Genomic DNA, 24,121 nt, shown 5'->3' with positions numbered 1-24,121 from the left:
AAAATTAGAAAAATCCCAAAATATCAAAAGGCACCACTTCAGTATGTGCCTGATAGATTCGCCAAGTTTCAATCAAATACACTGAATGGTTTTCGAGTTCTGCCCCGGAAAAGGAAATGATTACGGACAGACGGACAGACAGACTGGCTGATCGCTATATCCCCCCGCATTTTATGCCGAGGGTAACAAAACACACACACACACACAATTTCGTGATCAGTGCCGTTTATTTCAGTGGAACAGCTGATATATACAATCAGAAACTCAACACGTCATCAGGGCACGGACCACGTGGGTTGAAATATACAAACACAATCCGAGTTCTTATAAATGTATACTGTAACAAAATATGTCACAGTGTATTTTGGATTAGAAAATGTTGACATACAATGATGAGAGGCATTAACGTCATGCATTGCACCAATTTTGTTCTATCGGGGATGCCGCCAAAACGTCTTCACGTGACCAATAACAAACATACAGCTAATAAGTTCTTGTCAAATAATTTACAATTGTTAGTTCCATTGTGTGAACAGCTTTCCATATGTGTGGTAAGCAGTGCTCGCGTACCATGTTGATTTCCGCAAAATACACCTTTATCATCCAAGATTTCTTTGTATTCTTTTTACATGTCTTAAATCGTATATTTCCGACAGTGATTCATTAACACATACTTATGATACAATGGGAAGCATACAATGGACTCTGATTATATTCCTTGGGTTGTTGAAAGGGTTTTGTCGCCCTTTTTTAAAACAACAGTGTTCCACAGTATGAGTAGACATGTATAAGTATGTTATGCATATGAAGTTCACGGAATCTGTCAAATAATTATATTAAAATATTTGCTTCGAAATGAACAGGCAGATGTTTTTTAATAGAACATAAGATTAATAGCTCACAACTGAACTGAATCTATCACAAGCGAGAGGATAACTATTAGCAAGTTCAAATTAAACACGTGAGATATTTGATATGTTTTACCATTATCGCTAGCCTTAATTAATGTATTGCAGTATATTATAGGTATTACCGGGTAAGGCCTTCCAGATAGTCAGGACAATAAAATATTGGTTTCAATTTCTTACTATTACATTGAGGTATACAGTACGTCATTGAGATATTAAACAAATGTGAATAAAGTTTACTGAGCGTTATTTGAGCAACTTTTGAATTGGAGTTTAAATCGATTGGTTGGTATTAGTTTACAACGTTTCTTGTAGTATGCATTAGAATATTTTAATGTGGTCAAGTTACTGTGGTCAGTGACAAGCGACAGATCGCCGGACACGTCATAAGCTTCGACCATATCATGAACCAGACATTGCATTCTCTAACTGTGTACTGTATACTCACTACATACTGCAATGTATTAATGTTAAAGTGTGTGCAATGTGTGCATAAATCAACCCGATTTGCCATGCGATTAAAGGATTGATAGAGTAGAAATAGCATAGAAAGTTCATCTAAGAAAATTCTTGATACTGTAGACACAATCTATGAAATTATTTATGTGAAGGATGTTCATTCAAAAGACCTTTAAGTGATTCTGAAGAGCAGCGGTCAGAACAACTGACGAGAGGGAGCAACGAGGAGCAATTGTCGACTTCATGCACGACCGGTAGAGGCTTTTACAGAAACATGCTGGCAAACAGCGACGCCAGCAGTGACGTCATCACAAAGGTCACGTGGTCCGCGGCACCTGAAAATAGAAATTCCAAATTTTGTTAGGATCATCAAATGATTGGCGGATGCAGAGAGTAATGACAACATGCAATGGCGGCCGGCATGTAATGACATAATTGGTTGGTTAGTTTGTTGTTTATTCCAGTTATATGACGGCGGTCTGTAAATAATCGAGTCTGAACCAGACAATCCAGTGATTGACATCATGAGCATCGATCCACGCAATTGGGATCGATGACATGCATCAACCAAGTCAGCGAGCCTGACCACCCGAATCCGTTAGTTGCCTCTAACGACAAGCACAGTCGCCTTTTATTGCAAGCATGGGTTGCTGAAGACCTCTTCTACCCCGGGTTTTCACGGGTCGTAATGGCATAATGGTTAAAAGTAACACTTACACATTGCTGTCGTGTGCATTTCCGTTGTGCTGGCGAGCAGGCTGGCCTGGGTGGTGCTAGTGCATCCGGCCTCGGTGGGAGTGGTGATTGCGGACAGGCAGGTTTTTAGGTCCCCGAGCATGCTGTAAGACCAAGACGATATTCTTCATCAGTCAAAACATGTACACCCCAACAACACAGAGATGATGTGATATACATACATGTACACACGCCCCTTGAAGATCCGGGTCAGAATAGTTCTTCAGCAACCCATGGTGGTTGTAAAATGCGACTATGGGAAAATTAACCAGCAAATCCTGACACAATTGAGGGACGCAACTCTGTACAGATAATCTCCGCGCCTGTACATGTGCACTGTGGTGATGTTGCATGCACGCTAAATAAAACGTGCTGGTTGTTGCAAGGTATCCCATGAGACCCCTAACGCATCTTACAACATGGCATGTTAGTTCCTATCAATTACACATCCTCTGCCCCGAGAAGATACGGGGTAGAATAGATCTTCAGCAACCCATGCTTGCTGTAAAAGGCGACTATGCTTGTAGTCTGGTCATTTTGGTCGAATAAAAGGCCAACCTCAAGAAAATTGCAACAGAATTAAATCATACTCTATGTTATTTGGTAGCATGTCAGCTTTCAGGGGAAAAAAGTCTACCAAAATCAACTCATGGGATTGACCTTTCTCAAGGTCACAAGATATAGGCCTATATAATTCGTATTTTCGTATTCTTGGATATTTGTAGGAAGGAAGAGATTCAAATTTATTATAGTTTTCATTCTAATATAACTAAATTAAAGAACAATCTGGGTATACAACTTTTATTTACTTTATAAAAAATATCACAGGGACAATTTAATTCACTATTAATAGTTCAAGGTCAAACAGAGGACATATATGAAGAGTGGCCGAGAAGTTAAATGTTGCCATAGAGTTTCAAATAAATATTGGAATGAAGTCATACATATTATATACAAATGTAAGATAATCACACTTCATATATCATTTTAAGAACTGAATGTACTATCACCTAAATGTGGGTGTTTAAAAAAATTAAAACTGATAAGAAGAACACTCTGGAATGGCTTATAGATGGCCTAGATTGTATGGATATAATCATAAAACCCGTAACTGTCGTTCGGAATACCCCGTGTCAAACGTTTCGTGGTTGCATGATTAGAAAACACGTTCCGACTGTCTTTTTCATGATCTGGTAAGCGACGCTCTGATTGGTCGGATGAAAGGTCGTTCTGAAGCGACCCCTAATTGGATGTCTTCAGATCTTTGTTTGGCGGTAGCGAGTACAAAGATTTGATTTTAATGAGATTGCCCCGAGGGACACCAGAAATGGGCTTCACGCATTGCACTCATGTGGGGAATCGAACCCGGGCCTTCGGCGAATAAACACACAAGTGCCTCACTGTATTCCAAACAATCTTTGGGGACAGTATTTGGTCTACTCCTGATACAAATTTAGCTTCAAGTCAAGAAACGGAGACAGAATCCACTGGCGCTGTTGTCTGAGATCATGCCGTTCCAGAATGGTAGCCGTAATTCTGAAAGAAGAAACATGTCTTACAGCATCGTGCCAAAAGAGAGTAAAGTTGTTTAAATTCCTATATATTTCAAGTAGTTACATCTGCATTTGCTGAATTTTCCTGGTTCCGTTTTTCACCAATTTCCCAGACCAAAAAAAAGTTACAAGCCGGTTAAAAGAGTTAATTTTGTGACTTTAAACAGTAAAACAAATGCACTCAAGACGAGAAATGTCAATATCGGGTGTTTTAGAAATAGGTAACTTGTTCCGATATCAATATTGTCAAGATTGGTTGTAAAACGTAATGAATTTAATGAATTGCAAATTACGTACGCATTACGCAAATGGTTATACATCATGTCAGTCATGGGCTTCCATACATTTTTTATTTTATCAAGGAGGGTCCACTTTTCGATATAATTTTTCACATAATTATGTTTCTAATAATTGTAACAATGTTGGATGAATTTATAAAAGACAGGAATAAGGTTATCGTTCGTGTTTAACACACATGTTCTCTGCTGGTGCGGCCGTAGTTACTACATAGCAGACGACGCTACACAATTTATGGTTGATGGGCATGTTAGAAGTGTATTGGAAGCCAACTGCTATTATTTTCATCATTATTAATTACATTTTTAAATAAATGTGTGTTTGTCAACTTACCATAAAATAATACGGCTCCGTTATCGTTGTTTTTTTTCTGAATATTTTCCAAGGCACTAGCAGGATCACTACGAATTATGTCCCTTTGCGAGCTCTTCTTGATGTACGGCGGCCCGTAGATGCCATATTCTCCTCGTTGGTTTTTATCTTTTTTGATGCGGGAATTAACCATTTTCCCGAAGGGTGATTTTGGTAGACTTTTTAATACAAACTCAAATACATTCAATTAAAAGGAAACAGTCGTAAAGTATTCTGCTGCAATTTTCTTGAGGTTAAATTACAGAATGACCAGACTATTGCCGTAAGAGGCGATTAACGGGATTGGGTGGTCATCCTCGCTGACTTGGTTGATGCATGTCATCGATCTCAATTGCGTGGGACCCGTGAAGATCAGGGGTAGAATAGGTCTTCAGCAACCCATACTTGCTGTAAAAGGCGACTCTGCTTGTCGTAAGAGGCGACTAACAGGATCGGCTGGTCAGGCTCGCTGACTTGGTTGATGCATGCCATCAATTGCAATGATCCCAATTGCGTGGATTGATGCTCGTGATATTGATATCTGGATTATCTGGTCCATACACGATTATTTAAAGCCCCCCGTTATATAGCTGGAGTTCTTCAATTGACCTACGAAATGTCATTTAGTTCTAATCCTTAAACCACGTTTAGATATACATGTCTAAAGTAATAGCTTCTAAATTTAACATAATCATGATTACGATATTATGAAGCGGAGCTTACCGGCAGTAATTGGTGGAGTCGCTGTTATCTTCCTTGGCCGCGGTAATCTGACACTGGCAAGTACTGGAGGGAGCTAAAACATAAAACCACATCAAACTCGAATATGTGTTTTTAGCATGTCAAACTCCAATCAACTTGTATTCAGGGACTGTGAACTCGAATTTGCTAGTTTTTAAGCATATTCAAACTCGAATATGCTTGTTTTGAGCCCAGCCGGTCGAATATGCTTGTTTTGAGCACATCGAATTCGCATATTCTTGTTTGGAGCCCATCAAACTCGAATATGCTTGTTTTGAGCACATCGAATTAGCATATGCTTGTTTGGAGCACATCAAACTCGAATATTCTTGTTTGGAGCACATCAAACTCGAATATGCATGTTTTAGCACATCAAACTCGAATATTCTTGTTTTCAGCAGCACTTCTGTTTGAGACTGGGATCTTGGATTCGAACACACGTTCCCTGCACGCTAGACTAACATTTAGTGTCTGAAATCTTTTATTACACAATATCCTTATTCTGTGGAATATAGCTAGCTTGCTAAACTTGCTTTTGTATGCGTTTCTAGATTATTTTTATTCATAAAATAAATATATTCCATAGTCATAGTGCAGGACTACTTGCACGCCAAAGGGCCACAACTCTGCACAGATAATTGCAGTGCACCCCGGGGTATTTGTAACACTTGACACTGTGTTGGTTAAGGTGTCCAAGACCAGGACAAACATATACGCTTAACATTTTCCATTGTGTCTATGTATATCAGCTGACTCACCTGGACAGTCTGCGGCTGAGGCATTGGTTAGTGCGGCGCGTGCGTTCTCGGATGCAGTGGCAATAGCGCTTTTGGAAGTTGATCCGTCGCAGCCAGTAGATGCCTTTGCTGTTCCGAGGCAGCTCAGTTCCGCCTTTCTCGCCCTGCACCAAACATAGATGTAAGTATCATACACAGATACATGCGTACCTTCACGCACGCTACGCGATCTAAGCGAAAGTAGTATGATAGGTCTTTGAATGGCATTTAGATTTGATACACACGAGGAAGAGATTTTATGGATGTTTACTTCTTTATTATGAGGAACACAACGTTTCGGAATATATACTGCACTTACTCCTTCATCGGGTGAATAAATGCTATGCTTGTTGTTTGTTTGTTGTTAAATGCCGTACTCAGCAATATTCCAGCTGTAAATAATCGAGTCTAGACCAGACAATCAAGTGATTGACATAATGAGCATCGTACACGCAATTGGTATACGAAGACACCCATCATCTTGACCAGACAATCCACAATCTCATTAATATCAGATCTTAGTTTTCGCTACCGCTAAACAAAGATCTGAGGACATCTCTTTACGGGTCACGTCATAACGACCTTTCGCGAACTTTGACCGATCAATGAGATGACTGACAAGAAATCGACATTAGCCAATCAGAAGGCAGCTTTCTAAAGCTTTACGACACTAGTTTCAAACAGGAGACTACGCTTCGAAACACATTTTGACGTATTTTCGATTAAAACTTTTTAAACTGACCAAGAGATTATTCTGGAATGGCTTATAGTTGGTCTAGATTGTATGGATATAAGCATAAATCCCGTGACTGTCGTTCGTAATACCCTCTGTTAAATATTTCGAGGTTGCATAGTTAGAAAAAAGCGACGCTCCGACTGGTTGGATGAAAGGTCGTTCTGACGTGACCCGTAATGGGATGTCCTCAGATCTTTGGTTAGCGGTAGCCAGAACTAAGATTTGAATTTAATGAGATTGGACAATCCAGTGATTGACATCATGAGCATCGATCAACACAAGTGGTTGGTTGGCTTGTTGTTTTACGCCGCAATCAGCAATATTTCAGCTATAAATAAATTTCAGCTGTAAATAATCGAGTCTAGGCCAGACATTCAAGTGATTGACATCATGAGCATCGATCCATGCAATTGGGATCGATGGCATGTATCTACCAAGTCAGCGAGCCTGACCACCCGGTCCCGTTAGTCGCCTCTTGCGACAAGCATAGTCGCCTCTTACGGCAAGCATGGCTTATGAAGACCTATTCTACCTTGGATCTTCACGGGTTTCCGCCGCCATATGCATGAAGACCATGCTGTGATATGTCGTTTGGCGATGCGTCGGGATATCCGAACTCTGTCGTCAACATCAACAGGTTGGACCGACTACACCGTTGCAAACGTTGCCCAGCGAAGACGATACATACGATGTGGTCAGGTCAAGGATAGCAAGTGTCTATTTATAGAACATCCAGAATGTTCAGTGAAGAACATTTTGGACAAATGCCTTTTTTTCGGAAATTCATTATGTTTTTCAAAAAACATCCCTGCCCCACAACTAACCCACCACATATTAAATGACCTCCCCTCAACAGCTATTTTTTTATGAATGTGTTGTTTCTCCTTTTTTGTCCCATCAAACCTAAGCGCACGGGCATCTGTTGAAATAACGTTAACCAAACTAGTTTTATAATCCAGTAAACTACGGTTATAACGAACACGCTTATAACGAACTGACGGATATAACGAACTCACCTTTTTGTCCCGACTATTTGTTGTAGTTATACTGTATATATGCTTATAACGAACTACGGTTATAACGAACAGAAATTAGTAGTCCCTTTGAGTTCGTTATAACCGTACTTTACTGTACTTCTATGAGTGGTGAGATTATATCGACTATGACATACGTGCACTTTTCTGCATCATTGCTCTTGGCGGCAGCATCATAGCTTCTCTGGCATGAACACGTGTCATCGAAAGCTTCAAAGAAACAAATGCAAATTTAAATCAATAGCTATTGTTCAGATAAATGTAAATCTTTCTTAAAACACGTCAACTTTTATTTTAGGTGATGTCAGTGTATCTACTGAATCAATCGACTCGTGAATGTCCGGGGTAGAAAAGGTCTACAGCAACCAATGCTTGTCGTGAGAGGCGACTAACGGGATCGGGTGGGCAGGCTCGCCGACTTTGTTGATGCATGTCATCGTATCCCAATTATGTTGATCGATGGACCCGTGAAGATTCCGGGGTAGAATAGGTCTTCAGCAACCCATGCTTGTCGTAAAAGGTGACTATGCTTGTCGTAAAAGGCGACTAACGGGATCCTGTGGCCAGGCTCGCTGACTTGGTTGATGCATGTCATCGATCCCAATTTCGTGGATTGTTGCTCGTGATATAAATCACTGGATTGTCTGGTCCAGACTCGATTATTTATGGACCACGGTCATACAGCTGGAATATTGCTGAGTGCCGCGTTAAACAACCAACCAACCAACCAATCGTGATGTCAATCACTGGATTGTCTGATCCAGACTCGATTATTTAGACCGCCACCAAATAGCTGTAAATACAAACAAACAAACAAACAAACAAACAAACAAACAAACAAAACTGAATGAATAAGTGAAGATAACCATCAGAAGAAAAATAGAAATGCTAGGGAATTGCTTAGCAACGCCCCTGCATCAACAACACTCACTGCATGAAGTTACTCCAGTGACAGAAGCTGCAGCGTCAGTCTTCAGATCGGCGAGATTCGTCCCTGGATCACACGTGTCCCCGGTACTCAATCCATACAGGCAGCTAAACTGTGTCTTGTAGGCACTGCAAAATGTAAATATGTGATGAATAGTATATATAATCGGACATACTAAGCTATTGTCAAGTAACAATATTCATGTTTCTCCCATAACAGGGCCTGATCTTCAATCGCCAGCAGTGGTTTAGTCGCAGTTGTTTATTTTTTTCACCCAATCTGATTGGCTGGCTGAGAGTGGAGAGTTGTGTCATCGCGTTTTGATTGGCTGGCTAAAAATAATTGACGGCACTATTTTCGGATCGGGGATACCCGAGGTCGTCTAGTACAGGAAATCTCCAGATGGCAAAACATTACCGTAGTGACAATGTTTCCATCTCCGAAAGTTTGTGACCTAGAGAATATTTGTGGGGGAAAAAGGGGTGTTTTATGTGGAGATATATCAGAGAATGTCGGCTTCCCAATGTACCAGATTCAGTTGCAGAATGAGAAGATGGTAACCGAGGCAAGATACCGCGTCTATATTACGGCACCAGGTGAGCACCTCGTTTTCAAGGCTAATAACAAAGCTAATGAACATTAAATAATTCATATAAATGCCGATGAAACAGTGAAACAAACCATATTGTTTGGTATTTAAAAACAACAACTATCAACCACATAAGGAATGTCCCGTTATAACGAATTGTTGATCAAGAGCCGATCGATCAAAAACATATTTCAAAGTAATATCAAAATAATTGAGACTTAAATTTCATATTTAAACATACTATCTCAGGACAATTAAGAAACTCATTATGCAAAAACATTACCCCGTTTAAACTTGAATGTATTAAGTAATACCTAAATCTATAAAAACTCAAGAAAGTAATATATGTATTTATATTTTTTCTTAACTATTTTGATTTCTTATAGGGAGCAGACAAAATGATGAAGATAAAGATGGTGGGCACCAATCAACCTTATTAGGTATTTTTTCAAAAACAATATTTTGGTTTCAACAATGATGTACATTTATGCATCTCAAAATATATTTTATATTTTAGATAGGATGAAATAATCTCAAAATTAAATTCATATTATTAGTTTTAGGTAGAAACTCAATATATCAGTTAATTATTTTCAGAATTAACAGACAATACAGAGCATTAAGGTATGTAGAATTATGTTTGTCTCAAGTATATTTTTTAAACTAAAGATTTATTATTTACCATGTTTACTAAAAAAAACACTTCTTTGATAATGCAATTGTTATATTTTCATAGCAGATAAAGAGCCCCAATATGCATAGCTAGCTTAATTTTAATGATAATTATATAGCACTTTTTGGGATGATAAACTGGACATATGACAAAATAGGAAATGTATTTTTATTTATTATACCCCCATTACAAGGTCTTTACAAGGTTACCCCCATTACAAGGTTTATTTTTTTGACATAGTCTAATTGGCTGCCTAGGAGTATAAAGCTGTGTCGCTATTTTAGTCAGAGACCTTAAATTATTCTAATGTGTAGATTTTCAAAACATTGTAAGTAAAGAAAAACTGAACTTTATGGGTGATGAAGAAATGACTAACAAGGTGTCCTCTTAAAACATTTTACCATAAACCTCATTTCTTTACATTAGCAATGTCTAATTTTAATTTTAATACTTTTTACAAAACCAAATAACATATGAACAGGTCACTGAAATACATATTTATCATTATGTCTTGTTTTCATGAAGATAAAAAAAAAGAAAATGTTAATTTTAAATTACCTATTATCAGTAAGTCTTAACTTTTAATCTGATAAAATAACAAAAGAATAAAGTTTGGAGGTAATTGTTGCAGTAAAATAACAATGTAAAATTACAAGGGTATTAAAATGCAAATATTTGTAGAACTACTGAAATGATAATTTATTGTTTACATATATCCTATGTATTTATGTTTCACACACAATAAATTATTGTGCTTGTCAAATTCACATTGTTTCTTCTCATTCACAAATATGGGGAAATTAGATGACTCATTTAGTAACAGTTTTTGTGTCATGATGTTAAATATTATGTTCAAAAGAAAAATTGTCCATTGAATAAGTCCTGTTAATTTTTAATAAAACCCCATGTGCTCACCATGTTCAGGAACCCCCCCAAAAAGATGACATGAAATAATCATCATTTAACATATTAAATTATTCACTGTAAAATTAGTTTTAAAGAGGAAAATTCGTCCAAAATATTACAATCCATTGATGCATTTGAGAAAATTGAGAAAATCGTGTTCTTGTCAGAATACTCGTAGTAACCTGAATAATCAGTCATAAGTATCAATTATACACACGTGCATTTCTTGAGGTCGGTGGACATGTCCGCTTTCATGACATTAATTTCACACTGGCAGGGTGGGCTGATAGCTGAAATATACACCGTGCGAGTGACTTAAGTGTAAATCATTATAGTTTACATGATTTCACTATTTTTCCAGTTTGTTGAGGAACCCGATTTTGTTGGATTGATGGTTGTTAAACGCCGCGCTCAGCTGTGCAGAGTTGCTTCCCCTGGACACGCCAGAAACCTATGATTGTGGGTTCGAATCCCGGTTCGCCCCGATTATGTTTCTAGGTTTGTCAGCACCATACCCGTGCTTGTGGGTTTTACCGAAGTGGTTGAGACCTGCATCACTTCGGGCTTTCCTCCCACATTAAGCTGACACGCCGCGATATAACTGGAATACTGTTAAAAGTGGCGTTAAACCCATCTCATTCACTCACTATTACAATCAAAATTATAACAGACCATCCATCCCTCAGTGTGCTTTCATTTTATTGGTTTGTGTGTTTGTTGTTGAACACCGCACTCAGCAATATTCCAGCTGTATGACGGTGGTCTGTAAATAATCGAGTCTCGGCCACACAATCCAGTGATTGACATCATGAGCATCGTACACGCACTTGGGATACGGTGACATGCATCAACCAAGTCAGCGAGCCTGATCACTCGATCCCATTAGTCGCCTCTTACGACAAGCATAGTCCCTTTTTACGGCAAGCATGGGTTGCTGAAGATCTATTCTACCCCGGATCTTCAAGGAGTCAGTGCGCTTTCAAATTTGAATCTCGGATCCATTGGGTGTATACAATAAATGTACATACTGCATCCCGAGAGAGCCTTCATCCTTGTCTCCACACCAGCAGTCAGAGTAGCAACAGAGGAAGTGCCGTCACAAGCCATTGCGGTCTTCCCCTTCATACAAGTCAGGTACACCTTGGCTACCCTGTGGACAAGAGTCAAGTTGGTTGGTTGGCTTGTTGTTTAACGCCGCACTCAGCAATATTCCAGCTATATGACGGCGGTCTGTAAATAATCGAGTCTGGACCAGACAATCCAGTGATTAATGTCATGAGCATCGATCCACGCAATTTGGATCGATGACATGCATCAACCAAGTCAGCGAACCCGACCACCCGATCCCGTTAGTCGCCTTTTACGACAAGCATAGTCACCTTTTATGGCAAGCATGGGTTGCTGAAGACCTATTTTACCCCGGAAACTTCACGGGTCACAAGAGTCAAGTACAATAGATGACACTGGTGTCTCAGTGGTCATACGCCACAATTTGTTGTTTCTTAGATGTGTGACTTAGCCGTGTCAGTATCCGCCTTTAGTGGTGTTGGTGGATTTCACCAAATGTCTACGTCCTGTTTCTCATTGGCGGTTCCCCCGAGCTATTATTTTTCATGCCATAACTAAAATAATTCAAGCGACCTTAAACCAAACCAACTCACTAAACTACACTAACCTGCAAATAATCGAGTCCGGACCACACAATCCAGTGATTGATATCACGAGCATCGATGTACGCAATTGGGATACGATGACATGCATCAACCAAGTCAACGAACCCGACCACCCGATCCCGTTAGTCGCCTCTTACGACAAGCATTGTCGCCTTTTACGGCAAGCATGGGTTGCTCAAGTTCCTGCAGCTTCTGATTGCCCTACTGTCGACAGTGTTGCTTCATAGACTGGATCAGACTTAGATAGTTAAGAAAATTAAATTCAGTATTGTATTTCTCCGTGAATTGATAGAAAATGTCCTGTTCCATCAATTAAATATTGAAATATATCTTCAATATATATTCATCTGTTTCTTATTCTTCTTTATCTTGTGCCACACTAACTAGTCAACTTTGTTTCTGAAGCAGTCAGCTTATTATCCCTCTCATCACTGGTGCATAACTTTGTTTGATAACACTGTAGATGTAACGAAGTGTAGACGAAAGTGGATGTCCCCATATTGTGCTGGATTGGTTGGTTGGTTGGTTTGTTGTTTAACGCCGCACCCAGCAATATTCCAGCTATATGACGGCGGTCTGTGAATAATCAAGTCTGGACCAGACAATCCAGTGGTTAATATCATGAGCATCGATCCACGCAATCGGGATCGATGACATGCATCAACCAAGTCAGCGAGCCTGACCACCCGATCCCGTTAGTCGCCTTTTACGACAAGCATAGTCGCCTTTTATGGCAAGCATGGGTTGCTGAAGACCTATTCTAACCCGGAATTGTGTTGGAAAATCAAGGATCACGATCAGACCCACTACCAGCGACTCCTAGCGGATAAGGGACGCAACTCTTCACGTCACATCTCTGGGTCGCTGGTGTCTTTCATAGATTGACCAACGCTTATATAATAATAAAATCCCTCAAATTATTTTGGCCATGTATTAATTAGAAATCTCTGGGTGGCAAACTGGTTTATTGGAACGTATATCTTTATATCCAGTTTTAAACAGAGATACCTTGCTGGGAAATTATTTTTACTTGTTTTAACTTGTATAAACTTGTATAAACTTGTTTAAACTTGTCGAGAATTAAATACTCATTCTGTCAATGAAGAAAATCCAAGATGTATTGCATAATTTAAAGAACGCATTGACTTACGTGAAATAAGCGTTACTTGACACAGAATTTCTTATCGTCAAGAAAGAGGTAAAATATCATTTATTTATGTATGAGAATGTAAATTTGACAACTTTTCAATGGATGAAATTGATACTGAGAGGCTGTGTTATGGCCGCTCATCTTCACCAGCGTTCTGATGTGATTGAATATTCGGCATACGCACCTGCAGGTAGCAGTGTCATCTGTTTGGACAGTTTTCCAGAAGGTCTTCTGACAGATACAGGTGTCGTTGAACGAACTCGCTGCAACAGAAAAATGTCATCGATTCATATTTTTTTTTTTTTTGTTTGCTGTGGGAACGATGACATGCATCAACCAAGTCAGCGAGCCTGATTTTCGACAAGCATAGTCGACTTTACGTCAAAATACCCATGTGGTGAATCGGACACGATCTGTTGCTTTAACCATTAGGCCATTCCATCGCCTGTGTTAGTTGATACGAAACAGTATTGTTTATTTATCAACTGTTCCCGCTGAAAGATTTGGTTGGTTTGTTGTTTAACGCCGCTCTCAGCAATATTCCAGCTATATGACGACGGTCTGTAAATGATCGAGTCTGGACCAGACAATCCAGTCCCGCTGTGAAGCTCCGTCTTAGAATTGGTATTCCGCAAACCAAACCAACAAACACAGATGTTTCTACGTGCACTTACAGCAAGAGGCGTCTGTGTAATCAGCCTCGATGGCGTCTGTGTCAGCACTTGGTAGAGGACACCCATCGTCATCTTTAGCAGAGGTCTCGAGGCAAGTCAGGTAGGCGCTGAGCGCACTAAAACAGAAGAAACAACAACTGGTTCTTAACCCAGATATGAATTAAAAAACTAATCAGTATTCCAGCTATATGACGGCGGTCTGAAAATAATCGTGTCTAGACCAGACAATTCAGATGTCACGAGGATCGATCCACGCAATTGGGATACGATGACATGCATCAACCAAGTCAGCGAGTCTGACCACCCAATCCCGTCAGTCGCCTCTTACGAAAAGCATAGTCGCCTTTTACGGCAAGCATGGGTTGCTGAAGACCTTTTCTATCCCGGATCTTCACGGGGCTAAAGATACAGATCAGGATTACTCCTTACGTTATAATTCAGTTGGTTTCAATCGAATTAAAGTTTCGTTTAATTAAAATCTGTATTGTATATGGTCGTTTTATTCATGTAATTCCTGATTTAACGGATTGGTTTCATTTTATGAATTTATCATTGTACTTGGTTGGTTGGTTTGTAGTTTTACGCCGCACTCAGCATTATTTCAGCTATATGACGGCGGTCTGAAAATAATCGAGTCTGGACCAGACAATCCAGTTATTGACATCGTGAACATCATATTTTCAGTTGTCAGGTCCCCGAGTAAACCTTTTAAACACGTGTCTAAAGTTTTGTCAAGATCCTCTTAAATTAGATAATTGGTGTTGTTTTAAATAACATTAGTGTACTGCCTGACTTTGACCAATGAGACATATCATGCGTAAAATGAAACCAAGCCTCGATTCAGTGCAAAGCCTCGATTCAATGCAAAGCCTCAGAGAGAGATCCCAGGTTCCGAGTATCAGATACCAATATTGAGGTAACATTAGCTACTGTGTCCTCAGAGGGATTAATATAATTCCCAACTTAAGTCCACAATACAAGAAATACATATTCTTGATCAGAACGATTGTTTGTATTGATCACTGCATCACTGCATTGTCTTGTCTGGATTATTTACAGAGCGACGTCATACAGCTGGAATATTACTGAGTGCGGCGTTAATAACAAACAAACAAACAAACAATCAAAAAACAGTATTTGTTAAGAAAAACTAACATAAACGGGCCAAAATGCAGGAAATAGCGTTTTAGAGCATCTGTTTTAAAAACGTTTCTAGGGGGACATCACCCCCATCGCCAAACTCCTAGCGGGCCTTCGTATGTTTAGTTTTGCTTACAGTTAAAATTAACCAAGCTGCACCCCCGGGACAACATAGCAATAGGATCCTACTCTTGTCTAGAAACATGCAACAAACATAATAGGTTATGCTTGCTGTTGGAAAAACACGCTTGAGTCAAACCTATTCACTCACGTGCACTTTTGACCGTTGTCAGATCCTGCATCAGACTTAGCTGTGGCATACTTTGTCTTGCAGACAGCGCAAGTCTCTGACAAGGCAGCGGGAAAGAAGACTGGAAATAGAAATGACATAACATTACAAAATAGTGTTTGTTGTTGTTGTACACAGTCAACAGTATTCGAGCTATATCACTGCGGCGTGTAAATAATCTAATCAGGCCTAGATAATTAAAGCAGTGGTTTTCACTATGGTGAAAGTCCCACAAGCAATCAATCAAGTCACCAAGCCTGAGTGCTGGGATTGGAATTGGTCCCCATCAGCCTGTGCTAGTGGTAATTATAAGAGACGACCAAATGGATCGGGTGGTCAGGCTTAGTTGAGTGCTTGCCATTATTCCCTGACGGCGTGGATCGCTGTTTCCAATAGTTTGTTTGTTTGTTTGTTGTTTCACGCCGCGCTCAGCAATATTCCAGTTATATGACGGCGGTCTGTAAATAATCGAGTCTGGACCAGACAATACAGTGATTTACATCATGAACATCGATCCACGCAATTGGGATCGATGACATGAATCAACCAAGTCAGCGAGCCTGACCACCCGATCCCGTTAGTCGCCTTTTACCACAAGCATAGTCGCCTTTTATGGCAAGCATGGGTTGCTGAAGACCTATTCTACCCCGGACTCTTCACGGGTGCCAGAAACCGTAGGTTGATCGTGGGTTCGAATCCCTGGATTGTTTCTAACTTCAGCACCCTGCTCGTGGGTTTCATCAAATAGTTCAACGTCTGGTTCCTTCATAACCTCGTGTTTTCCATCCACATTGAGCTGATACGCCATGATATAATGATATAACTTAAATACTGTTGACAGCGGCGTGAAAACAAACTCACGCACCAATTATCTACGCGTCTGCGTATGTGTAGTGGTTAGACAGCTCGCCTATTGGACGCTATGGTTTGGTAGGTTTTAAGCTGACACAATTTGAATTTAAGTAACATTAAATTATGTTTTATGAATGATGCAAATACCTTGATCATTACGGGGTTCTAAAGTATAGTATTCTGAAGATTCATTATGGTAACAGTCCAACCATTTGCCCTGTTGAAAATTGATTTCCATTTCGTGTAAAGTATCCTTTAGAAATTCTTTATAACTATTATCAGTATTCCAGCTATATGACGGCGGTCTGAAAATAATCGTGTCTGCACCAGACAATTCAGATGTCACGAGGATCGATCCACGCAATTGGGATACGATGACATGCATCAACCAAGTCAGCGAGTCTGACCACCCGATCCCGTTAGTCGCTTCTTATGACAAGCATAGTCGCCTTTTACAGCAACCACGCAACTGGGATACGATGACGGGATACGATGACATACTTCAACCAAGTCAGCGAGCCTGCCACCCGATAATTGTTGATTGTGGCATTAAACAACAACAACAACAACAAAGAACCTTAAGAACAACAACAACAACAACAAAGAACCTTTTCTGACAAGAAAGTAACAACCAGATGAACAGCATGAGCAATAACCACCCGATCCCGTTAGCCGCCTCTTACGCTCGCCTTTTATGGGTTGTTGAAGGCCTCTTCTACCCTAGATCTTCACGGGATTATCTAGAGATCAGCTACCTCATGTTTTTATTTGGAATTTCTTCAACCTTATGTTTTGATTTGGAATTTCTTCAGTGTTATGGTAGAATTGATGGCGTCATGGTTTCCCTTCATTTCACTTCCTCTATGTATCGGGGACATTCAACACAATGCATGGTGTATGACTCACACTGAATAATACTGGGAATCAAGTGTAAACACGTTCTGGCGATTGGGTGCCTCACCCTGAGAGTGTGGGTTCGAATCCAGGATCGAACTCATCCCGAAAAAGTACTAGAATTTGAACTGGAATCTAAATACGTTGTCAAAGACAATCCTAATCCTTTTTAGACCCCAAAGCACCAAATGTTGGGACAAGGAATGCGGTTAGGTGTGTGTTTAGAACACATTTTCACAGAACAGAAATCAACAGAAAATCAACTTTGTTTGGATGGGTTCATTGAAGTGTGAACGATTTAAAAGCGCTTGTTAAACTGTGTGAACCTCGGAGCTTGTGAGTTTCCCGTCACTCCTCATGTGCCGCCGCTTCTGGACCTAGGTTGCACGCAGAAGGTCGGCCAACTCACAAATCGGAATAGTAGATTTCTGATTCTGTTTACGGATATTTTCTCGTCTCCGATGACCAATCGGTAAAACAGGTAGGCAAGTTGTTGTTTTTGTTTTTTTTAAATTTATATTTATGTTTTATGGTTTCTCAAAATACTAATTTTTTTGCCCGATACGATAGTGAATCGGGATTTAGTTTGGGATTGATCAGGAGCAGTCACGTTTGCTTTGTGTCAGCGACCACATCTGAGCAGGGTACTACATTGTTTTCATTGTTGCTAGATTCCTGTCATTTCCGAAAACAAAGCATCAAAGTCAATATCGCTCAATAAATCAATTTCGTTCACCTCAGTAATTTTACAGAATTAATTCTTTTTACTTGCGTTATTAGTATTGAAAGAAAGCCATTCCATATCCAAATCACCGTAAGGACAATCTATTTTGTTTCATGTAAACTCTGTAAAGTTCACACGATCAATTTCACAATAAATTGATCACATCGTGTGAACTTTTTTTGTCCGTTCACAGGTGTGTGAACTCCAAATATCAGATCACGTGACTGCCCATTCAACCAATCAGCATGAAAGAAACAGTGTAAACTTCCATGTATGATTTTTTTTAGACTTGAGACCAACTCCTTCCTGGTCCACAAATATACATATACATGCTTCTACAGAGTATATCGTTACTTTTTGGGTGTGTGCTACTAGGGCCTGTTCTGACTACCATGAATATCTGGGGTAGAATAGGACTTAAGCAACCCATTCTTGTCGTAAGAGGCGACTAACGGGATCGGGTGGTCAGGCTCGCTGACTTGGTGATGCATGTCATCGAGGCTCATAACAATCACTGGATTGTCTGGTCCAGATTCGATTATTTAAAGACCGCCGTCATATACAATGTAGCTGGAATATTGCTCAGTGCGGCGTTAAACAACCAACCAAGCAACCAACCAACCAATTGCGTGGATCGATGCTCATGATGTCAATTACTGGATTGTGTGATCCAGTTCAGTTGATGCAGGAATGTGTCGATTGATGGAAAGTGAAAAAAAACCACTCGCATTGTTTGGAAACTGAACTCATGCAAATGCACGAGAAAAATGCACAGCCTGCTAAATCAATAAATGTGGAGATGGAAAATCAAACGAAAGTTTAAATCGATAAAATATAATTAGTTGCCAGTCGTTGTACCGGCATTCACTGAATTGCGTCTCTAGACCATAACGTAGTCACTGAAGCATGAGGTGGCGCAATTCCCTCTGGGCTAATCATCATGAATCGTGGCACCTCGTGTGAAATAAAATAGAATTTAAAATAAATAAATAAAAAGTTTCATAAATTTCTAAAGGATGGTTTTAACGAAATGGAAATCAATTATCAACAGGCTATTTGGCTGGAGTGTGAACATATTCAGTCTTCTATACTTTAAAACTTGTTAATCCGTGTTTGCTATGGTCGAGGTATTTGCAATCATTGCAAAACATAATTCCGTGTAACTTAAATTGAAATGGTGTTGTTTGATCAGCTGCCAAAGTATTGTGATGTGAACACATTGTTTACGGTGTTTATCGTTACTAATTAAAGGATGGGAGCAGTGACGATCCGGGGTAGAATAGTTTAAACCATGCAGTCTAGTGATTGACGTCAGGAGCATCGATCCACGCAAAGCAAAAACTATACTAACATATCGTCAAATATATGTCATCCTGTGAAATATTCACGACCGGCACTCGTGGCTTAAGACAATAACATTTGAAAAGTAACTATATGTTCTTTGACTAAGACAGCATTGTGACATCATAACACCAAGCATCGCTACACATTTGAAATCTAAGGTCATATCTGCTTGTGCAGGTTTTTACCTATTTGCATATATAGTACAACGCTAACATTTGGAATTGTGTTGTAAAGGTTTTGTTTGATCCATTTAAACGACCACCATATTTAAGGTTTTTTGATTAGTGCACCGCCACTAATGTGTGTCTAATATCGTTGCACTTTGGGGCACTATCGCAAGTCTATCGTGTCATTTTCTAGAATCTTTCGCGACATTTTTGCGATGAAAATGTACAGTACTGCGGCACTAATGAGCTTTTGTCCCATATTGTCTCACCAGTGCCTCGTATGACATCTAGTGTTAGGTCATTTACGAACAACCCTCTGTATCGACTTACAAACACGGAAATGAAATATTTGCTGGATTTTAGTAATTTATTTTAACGATCAACATCATCGCTCAAAAGGCTTTACAGAGAAAAGTAAGCACATTTTTGGGAGGTAAAATGCTAAGTACGTATAATGCTGTAACAACACCATCAAGATAAAATCAGGCATCAAGACATACATTGTGCCTCCCTACCGGTTTTGTATCTAAAGAACTATAGTCGGGGGATGATTTGGGTTTAACACCGCTTTTAACATTATTCCAGATATATCACGGCGTGTCAGCTCAATGTGGGAGGAAAACCCGAAGTGATGCAGGTATCGGATGGTGCTGACAAACCTACATGTAGAAACATAATCAGGATGAACACGTATTCAAATCCATAATCATAGGTTCCTGGTTAGCTCAAGGGACGCAACTCTACACAGATGCATTTAAAACCTGAGCCACACGTCCCTTATATACTTATATCACAGTTAATAACAATGGCGTACACAATACGTAAATTAACTGCGCATTATCTATTTCAAATTTCGTTTCATTGCAGGATTCATATTTCGTATGTTTGGATGTGCTTGGTCATCATTCGAGGAATAAATTTGACAGAAAAGCTTAAAATAATGAAACTTAGTGTCTCGATTGATAAAAATGCAAATTCTGCGATTTCTCTGCAATTTTGTGGTAAGTTACATTTTCTGCAAATCGCGGAATCGCAGAATTCGTCTGTGACTGATAAGGGTAAGATAACAATTACTTCACCATCGATGCAGGTTGTTGTGTCTGCTTTGTACCATTATGATTGATATTCCTCGACACCAGATCTCTTTCTAACTTAAACAACGGCAAAATATGACATATATGCCTATCTCTCCCATGCATCATCTAGTAATTGGGAGGAAATTGTTCATCAGTAAACTCATGATCTTTATACTGAAGAAGAAGAAGAAGAAGAAGAAAATTATTTTATTAAAGTGTCACATGCTGCACTACTAAATATATGGACATATAAACATTTCATTAAAAAAACAGCACCCGGCCAGTTGGCCTACGAGACACTTATTACATAATGGTACATTTAAAATATATATAAAAAAAGAAAGGAAAAATTAGTTGCAACTTTGTATATTACTACACCCACATCCACGCCCACACCCACACCCACACCCATACCGATACACCCACACACACATCCGCATTAAAATCCCGCTCAAAGCATTCAAACAGATACTGCGCAGATTCTAAAATACACGCCCATGATGAGTCATGAACTACCCTGTCTCGTTCAGTCAGAACTTCAGAATCGATTAAACATGTCAGCACATTTCATAACATTGCAAGCTGAAAGACATGCAGGTGCTCGTTGCCATGTTACGTTTTGTTTGTTTGTTTGTTTGTTTGTTTGCTGTTTGACGACGCACTCAGCAATGTTCCAGCTATGTGACGGCGGTCTGTAAATAATCGAGTCTAGACCAGACAATCCAGTGATTGACATAATGAGCATCGTACACGCAATTGGCTTGCGAAGACATGCATCAACCACGTCAGCGAGCTTGACCATCCGATCCCGTTAGTCGCCTTTATGACAAGCATAATCGCCTTTTACGGCAAGCATGGGTTGCTGAAGACCTATTCTACCCCAGATCTTCACGGGTCCTATAACTCAGGTTGGTCTATCGAGGTCTATTTAAATCAATACAACTCCGGATAAAAAAGATGTTTCCCTGTATTTTGGGTCAGACCGTAAACGTTTACCACTTTGGTGAAACCTACGAGCACGGATGACAAACGTAGAAACATAATCGGGGCGAACCGAGATTTGAACCCACGATCATAAGTTTCTGGCGCGCGGAAGGGACGCAACTCTGCACAGCGAATTGACGACTGGGCCACCCGTGGCCCCCGAGGTACAAAAGGATGTATTCCGAGTTTATTTTTTATGTAATTGAATATTAAAAGAACTTTTGTGAAATGTAATTTAACCATTTAATCATAACACATTCTTGCAACAGTTTTTAAAAGTAGTGTGTGGCTGGGTAATTTTGTAAAAAAATTGAATTGGTACAATGAAGACTGGGGTCAGAAATGAATTTGCTACTACATGATGCCCACCGTGTTTGAAATGAAAATTTGTGTCGAAAAAAATATTGATTTCTAAAAAAATGAGATGTCTAAGTTATGTATTATACGAATTATCTTTTAAATGTCAAATCAAATTATATTCTTTAAGAAAAACATGTAGAAGCTTTCGTTGAGTTCCGACTAAAAGCCGTAAGTTACTTTTATGGATATATCACCACTAAGTTAAGACATTTTGAATTGAAAATCAAACGCTTGATATAATCATCTGAGAAGTATAGTTAGTTTTGCTCCTCAGTTTATATTAAAGCCGCATGTAAATTCTGAAATAAGAATTTGGTAAATAAAAACACATCACTGAAACACTTGAACCTTTCTCTGCAGCACTAAAGTAAAATAATCTGTAAACTTGTATGACGATTGTATAATTCCAATGTCTCAACGATACAATTATCATTATCAATAACACAGAGAGTTATTTCCCGCAAGTACGTGAATATAAAAATACAATGAAGATATCTTACCAAGGAGGAGAGCAACTGCACCCAGTCTCAACATGACTGATGATTGACTCAGATAACCCTGATGTGGAATGATGGGTTGGAACTGCAACCTGGTACAGCGCGCACGCCTATAAGTAACACCCGCTACCATGACACCGACATTTTCAGTCACATGATCTTCATCTGTTACGCAATAGCTCTCAGTAATTGGACAGTATTTCAAACAAGGAAGTTGTGTTGAATATTTATATATAAATTTGGGGACCTAACATCTTACTGGGTATAAAAATCAAAGGTTTACGTAAACTTGTTCCTGCAACCATGCATGCAAGCTACAGCCAAGCTTCATTGACAAGAGATGGATTAACAATAGATGGCGTGTGCAACAGGCCACATACACAAGTCTGCTAAATGATCTGATAGCTGAGGTGGAACTGCCCATCCCAGTCAGTACATGTGCTTGCCAACACTGACTAAACTATTTATTATAATATTTATAATAAAATGATACACTATTATGAACCGACCCTAATGATCGAGGATAGAATAGGTCGGACTATTATGAACCAATAAGCATTGGACAAAAAATGTTTGTTGTTTAACACCGCACTGAGAACTATTATAGCTATAGGACGGCGGTCTGTAAGTAATCGAGTCTGGACCAGGCAATCCAGTGATTGATATCATAAGCATTGGTCCGCGCAATTGGGATCGATGACATGCATCAACCACAAATCCACCGCCAGGCACCTTGCTTCAGACCAGCACTGTACATCTTGCTGTAAGGGGTGACCTTAATGGATCGGGTCGTCACGCCCAACGATTTTCCTAGCGTGGCATCGTTCCTCGACGGTTGTGCACGTTCCTCGTGATATCAAATACCGGTCTAGACTCGATTATCTGAAGTAGCTGGAATATTGATAAGTTAAACCCCCAAAAAATAACAGCCTAGAACGTTTTCTAAATACAAACGCTTTGATAATGAAATTTCTACTTTTAATGAAAACCAAAATGTGCAATATCTGAGTCCTATAGCGACGGAATGGAAACTGTAGTGTTGTTCCAGAGAAATGTGATAGCAGTACCCATGATTAGGAGATAAACATCTTTTCGTTTTCAATAAAAGTTTCTAAAGTAGATTCAAACTATTAAATTGAGATGTAAGAAAGGTCATAATATTTGCCATGCCACTAAAATATTACATTTTGGAGGCAAACATTTACAGTGCACCAAATAACACAGTAAATCGATCTTGTACAGCCTCACCTGTACTCTACATCGATCTTGTCACCATCATATCTGCTTGGATGAACGGCTCCTGGTTTTAATGCCCCATTCGAGTGTTTGTGGTTAGGGTTAAATATTAATTACTCCATTACATTTCCATAAGCTCCACTACTATCGTCAACGAAAATACTGGTCACGTGATGGACTTCAGCTGGCAATAGTCCCACCTATAGGTGTGACCATCAGCAGTGACACGAGCGCTTCTGATGACGTGGGCTGACATGTGCAAGTCAGATTGCGAGTAAATTAAATTATCATGAGTCGACCCCTCTTATGTTGTCATCCCCCTTTACCGTTACCGTACTGCAGTGCGTGTTGGCGCTATTCCTCATACCGTTGTCC

The 24,121-nt window shown here is 39.5% G+C and overlaps 2 protein-coding genes across 2 annotated transcripts in view; one reads left to right on the top strand and one right to left on the bottom strand.

Annotated features, from left to right (window-relative positions):
* The window catches only part of LOC139462326 (glucose-induced degradation protein 8 homolog), a 303,774-nt gene that overhangs the window by 127,425 nt on the left and 152,228 nt on the right, over positions 1-24,121 (top strand). The gene's annotated exons all lie outside the window — the stretch shown is intronic.
* On the bottom strand, positions 231-22,659 carry LOC139462325 (pneumococcal serine-rich repeat protein-like). The gene is made up of 12 exons (XM_071243961.1): positions 22,514-22,659; positions 15,595-15,694; positions 14,184-14,299; positions 13,694-13,772; positions 11,715-11,836; positions 10,904-10,976; positions 8,522-8,646; positions 7,728-7,800; positions 5,803-5,945; positions 5,027-5,099; positions 2,085-2,206; positions 231-1,702 (listed from the first exon to the last, which is right to left on the bottom strand). Exons 1-12 carry the CDS (start codon positions 22,641-22,643, stop codon positions 1,632-1,634), a joined length of 1,227 nt encoding a protein of 408 aa, XP_071100062.1. The 5' UTR covers positions 22,644-22,659; the 3' UTR covers positions 231-1,631.

Source organism: Haliotis cracherodii, unplaced genomic scaffold (genome assembly GCF_022045235.1).
Source record: "Haliotis cracherodii isolate W230 unplaced genomic scaffold, xgHalCrac1.p SCAF_15, whole genome shotgun sequence".
Classification (NCBI taxonomy): domain Eukaryota; kingdom Metazoa; phylum Mollusca; class Gastropoda; order Lepetellida; family Haliotidae; genus Haliotis; species Haliotis cracherodii.
The sequence above is the reverse complement of the archived record's forward strand: the minus strand, read 5'-3'. Positions and strand labels throughout refer to the sequence as shown.

What these genes read in the sequence shown, in the direction of transcription:
- LOC139462325 (XM_071243961.1), bottom strand. Translation starts at nt 22,643, where the DNA reads ATGGTAGCGGGTGTTACTTATAGGCGTGCGCGCTGTACCAGGTTGCAG. An exon ending in TGCAGTTGCTCTCCTCCTTG is followed by an intron (nt 15,695 to 22,513) that starts GTAAGATATCTT and finishes TTCTATTTCCAG; the next exon opens with TCTTCTTTCCCGCTGCCTTG. An exon ending in AATGATGCAGAAAAGTGCAC is followed by an intron (nt 5,946 to 7,727) that starts GTATGTCATAGT and finishes TGTTTGGTGCAG; the next exon opens with GGCGAGAAAGGCGGAACTGA.